This window comes from Plectropomus leopardus, chromosome 9, assembly GCF_008729295.1.
Source record: "Plectropomus leopardus isolate mb chromosome 9, YSFRI_Pleo_2.0, whole genome shotgun sequence".
Lineage (NCBI taxonomy): Eukaryota > Metazoa > Chordata > Actinopteri > Perciformes > Serranidae > Plectropomus > Plectropomus leopardus.
The window spans coordinates 20,789,741-20,807,184 of record NC_056471.1 but is presented as its reverse complement, the minus strand read 5'-3'; the positions used below and the strand labels follow the sequence as shown (position 1 = coordinate 20,807,184).

General features: G+C 38.1%; 2 protein-coding genes across 3 annotated transcripts; one reads left to right on the top strand and one right to left on the bottom strand.

The window, feature by feature from the left end:
- fosl1a (FOS like 1, AP-1 transcription factor subunit a) lies at nt 1-5,516 on the bottom strand. The gene is made up of 5 exons (XM_042493623.1): nt 5,356-5,516; nt 5,124-5,248; nt 4,363-4,620; nt 3,162-3,269; nt 1-1,290 (listed from the first exon to the last, which is right to left on the bottom strand). Exons 2-5 carry the CDS (start codon nt 5,241-5,243, stop codon nt 733-735), a joined length of 1,044 nt encoding a protein of 347 aa, XP_042349557.1. The 5' UTR covers nt 5,244-5,248; nt 5,356-5,516; the 3' UTR covers nt 1-732.
- A 4,332-nt stretch (nt 5,517-9,848) lies between these two features.
- yif1a (Yip1 interacting factor homolog A (S. cerevisiae)) lies at nt 9,849-17,444 on the top strand. Of its 2 annotated transcripts, none has more exons than XM_042493701.1 (9): nt 9,849-10,050; nt 10,462-10,513; nt 11,878-12,119; nt 12,993-13,097; nt 14,799-14,877; nt 14,964-15,021; nt 15,113-15,268; nt 15,884-15,977; nt 16,735-17,444. In XM_042493701.1, the coding sequence occupies exons 2-9, from the start codon at nt 10,483-10,485 to the stop codon at nt 16,891-16,893; spliced, it is 924 nt and encodes a 307-aa protein (XP_042349635.1). In that variant the 5' UTR covers nt 9,849-10,050; nt 10,462-10,482; the 3' UTR covers nt 16,894-17,444. The 2 variants fall into 2 exon arrangements, with proteins under 2 accessions (XP_042349635.1, XP_042349636.1); XM_042493702.1 differs by lacking the exon at nt 9,849-10,050 and adding an exon at nt 10,311-10,329.

The following is a 17,444-nucleotide window of genomic DNA, read 5'->3' as shown; positions in this document are numbered from 1 at the left end:
GCAGTTATGAATCTTTTCTCTTTATTGTCTGTGAAGTCGTACAGCTTTGACAAAAGATAAAAGTAAGGCACTGCCCACCAAAACAGTTCAGTTGTCTCAGACAATAACCACATTACCAAAAATATATTACATTTTCAAAAATAAATATGTGATTATATCATCTGTATTAACTCCTATGGCCCAGCCTTAGTGGTCAATCATTTGTATAGACAATATTAGAATTCTTTCAAAGATTCATATAAAAATAAGGACCATTTATTCATAGGTACTCTATTTCCCTAGGTGAGGAAGTTTAGAAAGTGTTACTTAACACAATGTAACAATGTATAAAGTCATTAAAGTCAACATTATACTGAATTATAGCTATTCATATGTTGTTAGGTGGCGTTATCACAGTTGTTTCTAAAAAGCTTATGTAATTATATCATTCTGCATGCAATTCTTTCAGAATAAACCTCAAATATACTTATTCTATCTGATAATTAGAAATATAAAGACTTTATATCAATACTATAAAGAGCGTAACATTCAAATCCTGATAGTGCCACTAATTTGCATAATATCTAAGTAAAGACTCAACTCTCTAAAGAGAAGAAATAAAGCACATGCATGCAGGTCATTTTGAAATGGTTATCACAATCATTTCCATTTTTCTCGTGTTTCCCAGAGATCTGTTTTGTCACATATGATGAAACGAACATTAGTGTTTTGCCGGGGTGACCGTGCCGTCAATCACAGGGTGAGGATGGTCGGGGAGTGCAGTGAGTGATCAGACTGGTCTCCACTGCTGCTGCTGCGGCGGTGAGCGATCCCGCAGGGCTGTGGGTTTTGAGACTGGGGGACGTTTCCCTGATGTGATGTAGCACTGGAGGTGATGGAGGCGCTGGTGTCTAGCGGAGCAGGGGGGTAGGTGAAAACCATACCAGCTGTGAAGGGTATGAGAGAGGGAGTAGATGTGAGAACCGGGGTGTGGAGAGACTCTGATTCAGTGGTGACAGCAGAGGCGGCGGACGTCACACGCTTAGTGGGGAGGGTTATCTTTGGTTTGGGCTTCTCCGTCTTAGCAGGCACACTGGTCGAGGGTCTGGGGTTGCTGAAGTCCTGTGGCTCCAGTTTGATGCCTCCCAAAGAGGACATTGATGTATTCGGGTCAGAATCTGAATCTGAGTCCTCTATTTTACAAATGGGACGATGAGCCTCCAGGACCAGTTCAAGCTTGTCTTTCTCCTTTTGTAGTTCAGCTATTTCCTTCTGTAGACGGGACTTTTCATCCTCCAGAGCATCAGTCTCCTACACCAAGCAGAGAAACACAGACAAAAATGTAAATTGTCCCATGTCTCACTGAAACCATCAACTCTGCATTTCAAGTATTAAAGTTACAGCTGGTAATTTTTTATTTATTTGTTTTAAGATGAATTTTTTGCTTTGGGCCTTTATATGGATAGGACAGCTCAAGTGCGTGACGGGTTGAGAGAGGGGATGACATACAGCAAAGGGCCGAGGCTGGAGTCAAACCTGCGGCTGCTGCGACAAGGACACAGCCTCTGCACATGGGGTACCCGCTCTACCTCTGGCAACTTTTATTAAAATTACTTCATGTAATATTTACTGAAACTGTCACTATATTCTGAAAAATATACATGAGACAGATAATATGTGAAAAAAAAAATGTCCCGCCTCCTCTCTCTCCTTTTCCCTCTAATGACATTTGCATGAATCTACCATGACACACTGATAACAGCAGCACGCTCTCATTCCCAATTTGTGAAATTCTGCCGCTTGGTCAGTGATTTTGGTGTCAGACATCTTCACAAAAAGACACCTTCTGCAGCAGTACGATACACAGCATTACTTTATAACACCGTCAGACAGCTTCTGTTTGAAGTACTGCTAGTTGCAATGCTGAGTTGGAAAGTCCTTATAGAGAAGGAGGGAGGGGAGGTGGATGGGTCCAACAAACTCTGGACTTTCACCTGGGAGCCCGCTTTTTGCTTCTCGTATGAATGTTGAGCCCAAATGTGATGTTTTTATCCAAACTTAACCATGTGCTTTTCTTGCACAAGGATTTATGTAAATTCAAGGCATTTTACCGAAGATGAAAGTTTGTTCTGAAAAAGACCATATGCATCTAACGAGCAGAAACACATTTCCTGTGAAAACTGAAGTGTATTTTGAAAAGGCACAATGAATGTAATGAGCATAAATTAACATGGCGTTCCAGAACGATATCCAAAATAACAAATAGCAGCAGGATATACAAGTTAGAATGAGAATATGTTGAAAACAATCAGAGCAGCTAAATCTGTAACACAGCCGTCAATCATCTCAAAAACTGCTTTTGAGCTGCTGTATGACTGTTAAACGAGGCAGCGCGGATCAAATATGAATCAAGATTCTGTTACTACATTGAATATTTCTAGCCTCAAATGTTTTCAAAAACATATTTTAGTGTACTGACGAGCTGAAAAATTAGAAAGTTTGTAACGCCACCATTATGTCAGAAGTAGTCAACCGACATACCAAGACACGCCACTTTCTAAATTTACAGCTAAACAGTAAACTTAAATATTGTCATTGTTGGGCGCAAACCTCTCGCTATTTCACAATTTTTTCCCCCCATAAATTAATTATATTGATCCCTTTTACGTCTGTCAGTGGGTTTTACCATTTCTCAACCAATTAAATGTATTTAAAAAGCTTGTGACTAAACCTATTGCCATTGGATCTATTTAAAAACAAAGCGTTTTTTCTCCTGAAAAATAGCAATTTTGGAGATAGGAGGTTTGCGCTTGACAGCAGTGATATGTTTCTGAAACATTTAAGGTGAGAAATGGGCAATGCAGTAGCAGAATCTTGATTCATATTTGATCAGTGCTGCTACGTTTGACAGTTTGACCACAGTTCATGAGCAGTGAAGGACATGATTGACAGCTGCGTTTGTGACTCCTCAGTTCTGACTGGTTGTTTTACGCAGTAAGGCCATCAGAAGAGCTACACTACAGTGGAGTAGGAAAAGGAGTATGATTTTCTTTCACAGAGTATCTGTCTCATTTAATGCTGTGTAAATATAGTGATTGAGAAAATATGACAATAGTTGGGTTTTTTTTAATATAAATTAGTAACTACAACTTTAACATGACATTTGTACAATCTTCACTCACGTTTTGCAGTGTGTCTGTCAGCTCCCGGCGGCGATTGCGGCATTTTGCTGCTGCCAGTTTGTTCCGCTCCCTTCTTATTCTTCGTCTCTCCAGCTCTTCCTGGGATAACTTTGATGAGAAAGAGAAGAATAAAGGTTATAATACACATAAAATAGGTTAACATCACAGTGACTCACACTCTTGACCTCGCTAAATGTCAAAGTTGGATTGTGAAACATTGCTTTGAGCTAAAAACTCTACACATGAAACATAAAGGGAGACGTGTTGGGAGTGCACCATCGCCTACCAGACACAGGAGAAACACTACCACCATGTGCGTGCACTGAGTCATCACAGTCATGGCGGCTGAATGATTTGAAATGTCTGAGCCTTTTGTGCCTTTGTAACACCCTCACTCCGACTTAATCCAGTGCCCTACTGAATAATTGCCGTTGATCCAATATTTCCCGCCCTTTCTGGTGGTGATGAGTCACTCTCAGACCCCAGCGATGACTCAGGTGTGAGTCACTCAACATGACTTGCCCCTGTGAGTCACATGACAGTCGACTTCCTGTACTATGAAATAACAACTCCAAGAACAAAACTGTGACGGGGATGTGTGCCAACATGTGCCTGATGAAACCTGAAACCGTCACTGTGGTGCTGGCAAACATGATAACAGCTCTTAAGGGTTAAACTGAACTGTGTCAATTTAACATCTTTGTGTGATATCTACTTTTGACATTGCGCTGCTGACAAAAAGTAAATCTTTGAGAACAGTGTGTCACTGGTGATAATTTCACTGAGTCAACATCGACTCAAAGTAAACACCATCAAAGGACATAAATAGTGTGTGTTTGCCAAATCTCCTTTTTTTAAACATACTTAAACAACAGATAAAATAACACCTCTACATAACCTAATCTGATCCTTATGCAACTTTTAAATGGATTCATGTAATGTGTAAGTCTGAAGGATATGACACACAGGGTATTACAGGATATTACACATTAGTTGCGCCAAAATGATCGAGCTACTGTCCACACCTCAAAATCTGCATCCCCTCTGGGAAAAATATGACTCCCGAGAGAGATCCGTTTACATTCTCTCAGGTTGACATCTTGCTTTTCAAACAGCAGAAATGCAATGAATTCACAATTAGCAGTGTTGATATCATATATATGTTCGTAAAGTTTCAGTTATTTAATGTCTTCTTTCTTACATGTTCATCGTTCCTGCGCCTTGTCGACCCAGAAGGGTTTGCAGCTGCTCTTATGACCCCTGGTCTGAGCAGATGGGGATGGGAGGGTGGCGGACCCAGCGGCCGTGCCCCTGAGAGGCCTGGGTAAGGAGGTATTGGAGACCGTGAGGGGCCTGGTGGGTGCATGAGGGAGGGCTGGACCAGCCACTGGAGGTCCTGGTTGGTTGTGATGGCATTGAGGCTTGGTACGAACTGACTACTGCCAGCCATTGTAAACTTCTGGGGGAAAAAACATTGAAAAGAAAATGTGTGGTTAAAGTTAGCAATAGCACTGTAACAGAATCCAACTATTGATCAAGCCTAAATGCAAAAAAGTAAAACATAAGTGATGAAGAAGAATATTATGAGTGTTAATGTATATTGAGTTTAATTTATTACATACACCTATGGCATAATAAGTTGTAAATACAAAATTACATATGATAAGACATTTACAGTATTTACTACTACTCTAAATGCAAAACAGTAAAACACAAATGATGATCACGATTATGATCGTGAACATGTATTAACTTAATACATACAGATACAGTATAACTTTAACAGATAAAACACAATTCTATATGATGGTATTTACAGTATTACATATTTATTACTTTATTGTAGCTGGAAATTCAAAACTTTTTTTTACATTTACAGCTAAGTTTACACTTAGTTTTTACCGATTTGATCCCTAGCTGTCTGAGATAACCTGTGGCATACTTTAACTGAAGCACACCTACCTGCTCCTGCTGTGTGGTGGAAGTGCTGGTGTTTCCCAGAGAGTTTGACCCAGAGACGCTGCCTGTATACTCCTGGTTGCCTCTCCCTTGACTTCCTTGACTTCCAAAGTTTCGATACATCCTCTCTGTTTTAAATGAAAATAAAATTGAATCCAGCTGGTGCTATAAGCCCTCCGGTCTAACGCAAGTACTTTGATTCTCGTATGTCAATTCAAACTCTGGGTAAGCCCACCTTATTGCGGTAAGTCGGTAGAGTCCAACCGGGTATGTCTCCAAGGGGGAACAAGGAAGAAAATATCGCCTCACTTTTTTTTCAAATCGCCTTAAAACTTCCGAAAACGACTTTCAGTACATCCCCTCGTCCTTAGTCACACACCTAGAAGCCAAAGTCTGGGAATGATTGTGAGGTTGTAAACTCTTAAAGCGGCACTATAGGTTCACCACGCCCCTCCGAAGTTACGGGAAATAGTGTCGTCGTCTGGAACCTCTCACGAATCGAACCACGTGCGTGGTGACGTCATTGACCATATATGGTGAGAATTTCCTCCTGAGAGTTGAGCTCGGGAATCCTCAGGCAGAAACCACCACTGAGGCAGTGGTTGAAACGCCACTACTAGTTTCCTACTACAGTGGAAGTGCTTTCACTTAGAAAGTTTATTTACGCTAAGGTGACATATTTAAAGTAAATACCTACTTGGGCAAAATTAAAAAAAAAAAAAATCCTTAATCCTTTTGAAACCTCAGCAAATTGGCTTGACATCTCAAGACTCAAGAGAAAATTACTAAAATTAGAAACTAGTAAAAAGTACAAGAAAAATTCCTTAAAAGTAGTATATATATATATATGTGTGTGTGTGTGGGGGGGGGGGGGGGGGGGGGTAACTATTGAGGAAAACAGGAAATGGGAATGAGACAGACAGTGACATAGTGTGCTGCTGACATAACTGTTCTTGCTCTATAGGGTCCCTGCTACAAAAAAAAAATGCTAAAATGTGTTTTGGCAACACCTTTTGATTATGGTCATGCCAATAAAGCCTCCTTGAATTGAAATGAACTGATCTGAGTGGGATGACATGCCGCAAAGGGCTGCCAGTCAGACTCGAACCCAAAGCCGCTACACTAAGGACATATAGTCTCTGAATTAAGGGCACCTGCTCTACCAACTGAGCTACCCGGCGCCCTTTCCCAGTGTTTTTTAAAACTACTTTCTAAACCTGTTAATTCCTTGCCATTTGCAGGGCATTTCTTGCCAAGTTGCTCACTGCTTTTTCTGCCATATTCCTGAAATAAATCATACCAATTTGCTCATGGTTCGAAGGTTTAAATACTTGTGAAAGGTGTCTGAGAGCAGCTCAAGAAAAGTGATGTGATCCAGGTTGCAAAGGGTTAAATTGTAGTTTACTATTATTTAAATATGCCCTGTATTTGATGAAACATTTGAATTTAGCAATAAATAAACAAATTAAAAGTATAATTCCTTCATAATAACACTTTAAATTAAACTTGTGGGCTTTAAATGTACAAATACTTTTACACAGCCATTTCTTTTTAAACATATAGCTGTCAGGTCTGATAATATAATACTCTTACAATGAGAATAACAGCAGGAAGACAAAAAAAATGCTTCTCTAATACCACTACCATGCTGCTACTATTACTGCAACTACTCTAAACTAATCTTAAATATGAAGAAATCTCAAGGTTGCATATATGCTACAGGATTGGTGGTGAAATAGATTACAGTGTGGGTAACGCTGGGTGCATGTGCCTGATTGTCTTGAGGTTTTTGGCAGTTACTCTCACTTCACAAACCACATCAATGTGCACGCATGCCTGTGGAGATGAGTCAGTGCATCTGCACAGAGCTGCTCAATTATATCACCATCCGTTCCAACGACTGTTTTTTTACTCGCAAGCACAATATAGCACCTAGTAAAGATTCAAAAACTGCATGCTGTAGATTCAGTGAGCTTAGTCTGTCACAACAGCTGCTGACCTTGCAGTCCCAAAGGACAGAGTTCCCGGCAAAGGCTGATTTCTGCTAGCTGCTGACTGTTGCACTAGTGTCTCATATTACTCCTAAATTCTTCTCCTGGGAGTGCATTGTCAATTTTTTAAAAAGAATCACAGAAGTTAATTGAAAAGACAGTTTCTGTTACAAAAAAGTCTAATTTTGGGAGAAAAGACTGAAAATGTAATGCAAATTAATTATCCGTATCTATATAGAAATTAGGACATTAAACTGTGGGCTTCGGTTTCTTCGTAACTTATGAATGAGAATAGAGACAATGAAAAAAACCTGCCAGGAGCATGACATTTAAAGCCACCTGTTGGCTCATCGGCCAATTTCACTGCCGAGTCTCATATTTCAGATTTCAACATGACACCCTGAGATAATGAGACCAAATGTGCAGCATTTTTTTCCTCTAATGTGACTGACAGTATCATATGAAGGGAATATGGGGTAAAGGTGAGCTCAGATGACTAAAGCTTCAGGAATGTAATGATGCCACACTGGCTCTGCCTGTAATTGTGACATGTCCCAACATGTCAAGTATCTTTTCCCTTTAATTGTGTTGTCACTTATGCCTGAGCTAATTCTTTCATGTCTAATTTGATTATGAAACGCCTGCTCATCAGACACGCCCAATTTATTGAACAAATAAAAGTTTTGTTTTTCAGTTTATGTAAATTCACACGAGAGGATGTGAGTAAGTTGTTGTTTACTGTTTCTCTCTTTCTCTACAAAAGTTAACTATTTTCTGGATGGGGTAAAGGCAGTTTAGATTCCATTACCATTTACTCACCCTAAAAAAACTCTTCCACACCCACCCACCCACACATCCTCCCACATACACGTGCTTCACAGAGTTAAACAGCATCCTCATGCCACACACTTGAATTAATTGGTAGAGTGGGTGTTGCGATTCATGCCTTGTCAATTCGTGCTTAAGATAATCTTGAGATTGCAGTGTCAGTGCAGTTTTGAACAAATAGGTATAAAGACAGTTCTGATTGTTCAGATCATGGTTTGTTGAGATCATTTTCACATGCTGTATGTAGGTCAAGTCTTACAAGTAATTATATCAAGTAATGAAGACCTCAGATACACAGAATTTCGCGAATATGAAATTACAATCATTCAAATACTGCAAATGGTGTGGAAAATATAATGTAAAATAATAAAATATATATAATTTCTTTTTAGCTTAGAATTTTACTTCTTAAACTAAGGATGCATTAGCAGTAAAATGTACAGGTAATAGAAGTAAAAGTACTGATTCTGAAGCACTGTCTATTACAGTTGAGGTGGTAAAAGTAAAAATCCTAAAATAAAAAAACCATATATGCAGGGATAGGTGATATGGAGAAAATCTAATATCTCAATATAGATATTGCAACAATATTGCACCATTAACTGTTGCTGCTTTTAATAGAATAAAATAATAATAGAATAAAGGTTTTGATAAATAATCATTGCTACTGTGGATTTATTTTCTAATGAATTAGATTAATTAGGTAAAGGAAAAAGCTAGAATATTCCAGTACGTTCAGAAAGTTACACCATTTTACGATGCTGCAACCTTTAAAAACATGAAAAGACAACACTTAGATGTTATGATATCCAAAATCTAATACGATATCTAGTGTCACGTCACCGTATTGTATAATATATTGATGTGTTGTCCAGCCCTTGTTTAAACAGGCTATATCAATATAGTAAGTATAACTATTTAAGCAACCCTTCCCAAGTAACAAAAGTGAAAGCAGCAGCATTGCAGCTGGTCCAGATGGAGCTAATTTCAACCGCATTATACAATTTGCTGTTTTGTAGTTTACATTAAGTTTTATGAAGTCATCAAATCTTAAAAGTATGTAGGCATAGTTACTATAACCATATGGGATGAATTGAACAGAGTAAACAATACAAATAAGTACAACGTTTGCCTAAAATACTGTGTCATTTAAGGGATTGTTTATTATTTATGAGAGGGGTTGGGGTGGTGCAAAAAGGAAGAGGCATATCAGTTTTTTAAACACTGGGGAGGAACTTATATTTTTTAAATTTTGGCTTAGGGGAGGGGCATACAACTCCAAACGGCTGTATTTTGTATTATTTTACTGCCAGTTTTTAAAGAAAACATGCCTTTTAAAGAAAAATCACCAAAATTGCACCATTACTTATAGCCAGAAACTGTAAAACAGAAATTATTGTTTGATTTCCAAATGTCCAATGGACATGAACACTTTGATCAAAAAAAACAAAAGAAGATATAAGCTTAAAATAGTGATACTTCATCAAAATCGCTTGTCATTTAAAATGTTGCTTAAAATAAAGCATTTGCACTAATTAACCAGCATGCATGACCAGAGTGCCAATCAAGGCTTTTTTTTTTTTTTTTGTTTATTTCAGTATTTAGTCTTCAACCTTTTGCTTTCAAACATCAAAGGATGAGTTTTAAAATCTAACATTAACACTGGACTTAAGAGACTACTTTGGTAAATAAACTTGCCAATTTCTCAATTGTTACCTTTTAAAATCTATCTTGACTTCATGCATTGACGTGTAATGAATATAACAATGTTCTGGGTGATCTTTTTCGGATATAACTCGTGAAAACGTGTCTTTTTGCGACAGTGACACAGTTTCCTGCTCAGAGGTGATTTAAGTTCATCATGGCTCCCTAAAGCTAAAAAACAACCTACCCTGCTATCCTCACAAACAGCTGCGCACTGATGGAAATACAGTGTTTGCAGTAACGTTACCTCTTCGCTGTGTGTGTTGGTACAACTGTGTACTTTCCTGGTTTGAGCTTACATGCTTTCTGCCACGCAGGCACACTGAAGTCAGCCAACCGCAGCGGATGGGTGGGATCAGCCCGACAGTCTGCAGCCACGTAGCTAGCTAACAGCGTTAGCTGAGGAGGTAAGTGCTCCTGTGCTCGATATTTACTTCATTGTTGTAACATTATCCCCAAAACAAGCTCTGTAAGCGTTTTACCCCGCTGCTGTTAAATATGTGTTTATCACCCGTGCGCCTCCACCGAGTAGTACTCGGAAATATGATGTTTTTAACTTAGCTCGCCTGGCTAGGTAAGTTAGCTAGCATTAGCAGCAGTGATAACCATAAATAAGTTTACACGTAGGTTAGCTAGCAGGTGTTAGCATCAGGGTGTTGATAGCTGGTGTTTCACTGATCTAACAGGTAATATAATGCGATCGGTTGTCATCTGTGGTTTGACATCACGGTGCTTCATTTAGCTACATCGCCAAGGATGAATGAATGTAACTTAAATAAGCGCAATTGTAGCTAACGTGTAATTGTTTTTATTTTAAGCTAACGTCAGCGAACGTCACAATGGACTTGCCACACCAAGGTTACCGAGCAAGTAAGTGGAAATATGATTCACCGTGTCACCATCTGTTGAGTATTTTGTAAAAATTTCGCAAAATATCCGTCAATAGTTTCTGCTTCCTATTTTCTTGGAGGAAGACACCCAGAGTGCAAGCAGTGCTGTCACATGACTGGTGATATACATTGTGATCCCAGGTCATGACTGTAGCACCCAATAATGTGAGAATTTCCTGAAAATTTAGTAAATCTTGTACTTACTTTGTAGTTTTAAAGAGGGCGTGACCGCTGGATACTTTTTACACCCTTGATGAGTAACAGCATTTTTTTTTGCCAAGGCAAAGTTTGCATCACTGTGTGCTGTTTAATACATTCCCAATAATGTTTAAAGGTATTATGGTAAAAAATAAATGAAATATTATTGGTCAAATTATTACAGTGTTGTTCTTTATCATATTCAATCAAGTAAAGTGGAAATTTTATTGCATATTCAGACGTTATGACATTTTTAGGAAAATATTACTTTCTTGGGTACCACAATTAGGTGCACCTAACTGAAAGTAATGTAGTTTATTATACCAGTACTAAAATAACTCTTACCTGCACGCTGGTAATCATGTCTACCCTAAGTGATATACACGGGGTTGACAAAACTGTAGCACCAATGCAGTATAGTTTAATATACACCACCGTCTACAGCCTCCAACATGTCCGTGAAACAAACAAACAAACAAACAAAACATATAAAACAATTTGAGCCAAACTTTAAAAATATACCATTTGTTTAGGTAGGATTTATAACAGAGCTGCATTACTTTTCATTACACTGCATTAGATTTAGTTTCGGGTACCTAATAAACTGATAACTGAGTGTAATCTTTGCGCACTGATATTAGGGTAGTGATTTTAACAAAAGATGTGGCCACATTTTGGATTAACTTTAGTGAAATCAAATAAAGTGACAAAGCTACTCATGTTGTCTTGGTTGTCAAAGGGTACTGTTTCTCTCTGAACAAGGTACTGAACTGATATATTGGAATGTCTTAAGTAACATAATATACAAAAACAGTTAGGGTGGGCTGCATGATATGTATAAAAAAAGATCACATTATGATTATTTTGACTGATATTGTGGTTGAGACATATGGAATATCTGGAATAGCTCCTTTGGTTTGGATGTTGCACTTGGCCATATTGCAATTTGTATAATATTTTGATTAACTGGGCCACTCTCTCTATAGATATATACTCTCTCTCTCTCTCTCTCTCTCTCTCTCTCTCTCTCTATATATATATATATATATATATATATATATATATATATATATATATATATACACATATATATATATAAAAATTCAAATGCTTCCATTTACTCTGTTGTGTCCACCTTTTCCACAGCTAAACCCAGAGCTCGTGCAGCTCCCCCCGCTGCAGATTCTGTCCTGTTTGAGGACACCAGTTCTGCGCCACCAATGAACAACCAAGGATACTACACTCCTGGATACAATATGGCAGGACCCTCACATGACATGCACGGGGGGGCTGGGTCGAACAACCTGTTTGCAGACCCAATGGCCAACGCTGCAATGATGTACGGTTCCTCGTTAGCCAACCAAGGAAAGGATATGGTAAACAAAGAGGTGAGAAAAAGCAGGATTTTCACAGTAAGATGTGTTTGTATGGAGGAGATGAGCTGTTAACCCAGTGACCTATAAATAAGGTTTTAGCCCAGACTAGAGAACTGGCAGTCCTAGCCTACGGTGATTCAGTCAAGTCGGAAGTTGTAAATACAGGTTTATATGCACCAAGCACACTCTGAAACATTTTTACAAGGTTTTGAAGTTTCTCTGTGACTAAGTGTATAGATCAAGACACAGTCTAACTCTTAATGTGATAATAATATGGGTCTAAATAGGGGAACAGTCATCTGCAGTCAGATGCAGCAATTTGCTTTACAGCTGTGGAAAAAAAAGTATTTTTTGTGCCTTTATATTTAATTTTTGTCCGAAAGAGTGACTCAGTAACTTAAGTGTTTGTGTTCTTGTATTGACTTGGTCACTCTCAAGGAACAGCGTTTTACTTTCTGCTCTTCAGCTACTCTCCAATGCTTCTTTGCCTGATGTATATCACACCCAGAGCCTTTTCACAATTTAAAATTTAATGTCTAAGGGGTGTCATTGTTAGACAGCAGGTTTTCAATCAAGCAGACCACTTTCTGAGCTTACTCATATATAATAATAGTCTATGATTTTCCTCAAAATTAAGGTAGAACATTATACATGAATGTATGGCCTTTGTATGACACTTAAAAAATGATGTTGTTCTACTGGATTTGCAACTTAGATTTGCAGGTGATTCAAACTACGCAGACTGGATGTCAAAGTGATGCACAAACCCTCAGGGCAGGCACAGCCTTCTTTACAAATGACCGTGACTCAACCATATTTATTTATTTTGGCAGACTGTCACTACTCGTCTGTTTAGTTAATGTTTGCTCTTCTTTTGCCTTTCAGATCAGCAGATTCATGTCTGTGAACAAGCTGAAATACTTCTTCGCCGTCGACACCAGATATGTATTGAAGAAACTTATGATCCTCATGTTCCCGTACACACATCAGGTAATCAGAGTCATTCATCCCATCACACTTTGTCCGACATCAACGCACGGGACGAAACAAAATATTTAATAGTGTGCATAAGTGCTTGATAATTTCCCCTGGTATCATATTTTCACCCGCTTATCACTCTGAAACCACACAAAGAAAATAATCAACCACTTAATCACTACTCAGGCTTCCCTTGTGAACATCGTATACTCTGATTCCCAGTGCGGATATAAAGCACACTGAGCCCAGTCATGGTTCAATGACTTGTTTAGATTGTGAACTAAGTCACCACTGCAAACATGCTGTGTCCTGATAAAGTACAAACTACACAAAGAGCAAAATCTCCCTAAAAGACCTGATTTGCTAAAAGCAAGACTAAAGAGTCTTAATGCATTTTCCCACAGTTCTAACAGTTCCTATGCAGTATTGAAAAGTGTGGATTTTAGTAATATTCAGGTTGGGATAAATCTGGAAAAAAAGAGTATTGGAAAATAATACTATATTGATCTTACAAAGTGTGGTTTTTTTGTGGCCTTCGGAGCAGGCAGCCAAAATGTTAGTGTGAGAGTTCATGCAGGGGCAAGCTTGATGTCGTAAGTACGGTAAGAAGTAGGCTATGGCGTCCAACTGAACACGCACTCCTACGCAGACCCGCCTCTAAGCCGGTACGTCACGGCCTGCATAACAGCTCTGCCTCAGGTGCCTTAAAACTGAACCAAATCCAGACATTCGCAAACCAAATTAGTTTGACCGTAAATGGGGCAGTATCCTTAAAAATCCGAACTTTTATGAGTCAAGCAGTGATGTCGTTATCAGAAAAGGAAACAGACCAAGGAAACTATACCTCTATGACTGCGTTTATCGTTGTTTCCATGGACAAAGCGAATAAACAAGGTACACATATGCTGTGCAAAATAAAATTATTTAACTTTTTTCAGCCTATTTTTGTGTGGGGGATGAATAGAAACTAAAAATATGGAGGGATAAACAGTAAGAGCAGAGGGAAATTGCTGCGCAGTGGTTTCAAAATGAAGTTAGTTAGTTAGTGCGGATACAAAGTGTGCAACATACAAGGACTAAAATAGCATAGAAGCAAAGCCAATGTGTAGTAAATATAAAATACAATATATAGCATATATAAACTAAATATGAGACTAGATAACAGTAAGTAATATAATATTACTCGATCAATATGCTAAGAGAAAATAAAGTAAAGGAAGCACCAGCTACTTTTCTTTGTCTCTGGGCAGAGATAAACTTGTGTTAGCTACATTACTGATATACAACCTTCTGGCAATTATTTAGCAATATAATAGCATACACAGTCAGAATATAACATACATGTTAACAGGTAGATTTTTAGACAATTTATTTACCTAAGAAAATTAAACAAATTGTACTCAAGATGTGAAAAAACATTTAAAAGTTCTACCAAGAAATCTGGAAATTTGTTTCTGGAAAAGTATGGGATTTTGAAAAGAGGAACGTGTAGGAGCCCTGTTATTATTTGGCTTGAAGTGTTATGTTTTACTATTTATATACTCCATTTTTACTTGCTGTAACCCCTTTTTTGTCACCGAGCTTTAACCTTCACTAGTTTTTAATCCTTTTTTTGTGTTTAATGTAAGCTAAGTTTTTCCATTTTGTAGACACTTTGGATTAAAAAAAGAGCACTATTGACTACAGACTGTACTGTATTTGTGTTGTTGTAAGGATTGGGAAGTTCGTTACCATAGAGACACTCCACTGACTCCAAGACAGGATGTGAATGCACCAGATCTTTACATACCAAGTGAGTTTTTTTTTTATAAATACACAATAACAGAGCATTTTGTGATGCCTCTATGGTGTATTGAGTGTTTTTTTTTTATCTTTTAGCAATGGCTTTCATAACCTACATTTTACTTGCTGGAATGGCCCTCGGCATTCAAAAACGGTGAGTTGTTCTTCTTTATCTAATTTACTTTGTGACTCACAGTAAATATGTATCCAGTAAGTTAAGGAGTGCGTGTTGTCTTTATGTGAAGGTTCAGTCCAGAGGTTCTTGGACTGTGTGCCAGCACCGCCCTCGTGTGGATCATCATCGAGGTCTTAGTGATGTTGCTGAGTTTGTACCTGCTGACGGTACACAGCGACCTCTCAACCTTTGATCTCATCGCCTACAGCGGATACAAATATGTTGGGTAAATGTCATGTTGTACTTAAGAAGCGTGCGATTCTATTTAAAGGGACAGTTCACCCCAAAATAAAAAATATCCTCTTCCCTGTAATGTTATTTATCAGTCTAGATAGATTTGGTGTGAGTTGCAGAGTGTTGTAGACGTCGGCCGTAGAGATGTCTGCCTTTTCTCCAAAATAATGGCACTAACGGCAGTTGGTTTGTGGTTCTGAAAAGTGCCAAAATATGAATTTGAGAAAATCAACAGCAATGTCTCTTTCCAGAAATCATGACCCAGTTGCTCAAGAAAATCCTTGCATCCTTCTGAGCTGTGATACGGTTGGCGGGTGTAATACAGTAGAGAGAAATAGTTCTTTGATTTTGGGGTGTATTACTGTCCCTTTAACTGACACAGCAGATCAGTGTGAAGGTTATTTTAGACCAAAGCTTTAACTCGTGTATTACAACCAAAGTAATGAACTGCTAAAATAAATTGTAGATTAACTGATTCTGTTTTAGCTCAGTGGTGAAAAAGTACCTTTGGAAATAAGGCATCGTTAAATGTAAGTCGGTTGATGTTAACTGCATTATAAATTCACATTGAATAACATTAGAAATATCTTTTATGCTTCTCCACTAGGATGATCTTCACAGTGATGTGCGGCTTACTGTTTGGCAGTGATGGTTACTATGTGGCCCTCGCCTGGTCCTCTTGTGCCCTTATGTTCTTCATTGTAAGTATTTTTGAGTCTTTATTGATGTCATCAACTATATTTATATATCAGTAATGAAAGTTTTTTTTTTTTTGACTAATTTCTGCTCAATCCAAATCAGAAAATTAGATTGTTGCATTACTATAAACTGGATATTTATGTTAATATTTAAACAAATCCTGTGTATGAACAAACCGGAACAGAAAGTTTTCATCAAACTGTTCAGATACCATCTGGCAAAAGTATAATGCATGTATAATTATTTAGAAGCACATGCATAGCTGTAAGATAAAACTGTAGATTTCCTACCCACAGTAGCAGTGTTTCTTCACTGTAGCACATTTTCAGTTCAGAAAGGGTGCTAATTGCCAATGTAATTATAATTCAATATATTTAATAAGCAGGTAAGATATTTACATGCTGTTTTTCTCTATTTTAGTTGTTCTTTTTTGAGCTGTTATGAAAAGAGAATAATGAAGAATCAAATATACAGAATGCACAAAGAAAAGAGGACAGCTAATAATACACCAAACATATATCAATATCTGCATCAACAATTTAAGTACTCCTCAGGTTTAGATTTTATAGTCCAACTGTTTAGTGTCTAGTGGGTCATAACTGAGCGGGGTTACTTCTGTGTGAATCTAAACATTGTTTTTTTTAAGGAAATTCCTGCAAAGTATACCTGAATTAGTTTATATATGCTTCAATATTTTACTGAAAAACCAATATTATTTTAACCCGAATTGCAGGTTTAAAGATATTTCTGTTTTCGCAGGTGCGATCTTTGAAAATGAAAATCCTTCCCTCTCTCTCCTCGGACTCCATGGGAACTGGATCAAGTGCCAAACCTCAATTCCGCCTTTATATCACTGTGGCCACCGCAGTGTTTCAGCCCATCATTATATACTGGTTAACCTCTCACTTGGTCAGGTGACCGTGAGGCATTTAATAACCCCAAGTCCAAGTGCGTTGGACCCAAAACATGTGGTTGTTGAGTGTTTGTACACCTGCCTTTATACGCTCTTTTGTCAGAAAACTCAAAACATATGTAGACGGTGTTGAGCTGCAGCGTGTGTTGAGCTTGTCAGATGGACTTGTTCATCATGAAATGGCTTCACTGATTTAACCACAAAGTGTGACGCCGAAAATGTTTCACTGGAAGTTGTTTTCCAACCTGAGTGTACAGTAAATCTGACAAATGCTTATTTTTGGCCACCTAACTTTGAAGACAAGGGCTTTGATTGTGAGATTTGTTTAGTCATAACCCAGATTCCTTTTATATAATGTCCGTGGACATGATTTACAGTGTTTACACCCCACAGTACTCACATCACACACACACACATCAAACGCACAATACACACGATGCAGGTACCATTTTCCTAATATGGTGATGTTGCTGCATTATCCCCCTTTTTCTCTTGTGAGTCCTGGGTTTTATTTATGTATAATTGACAAAGCATGACAATGTTTGGATTTTTTGTA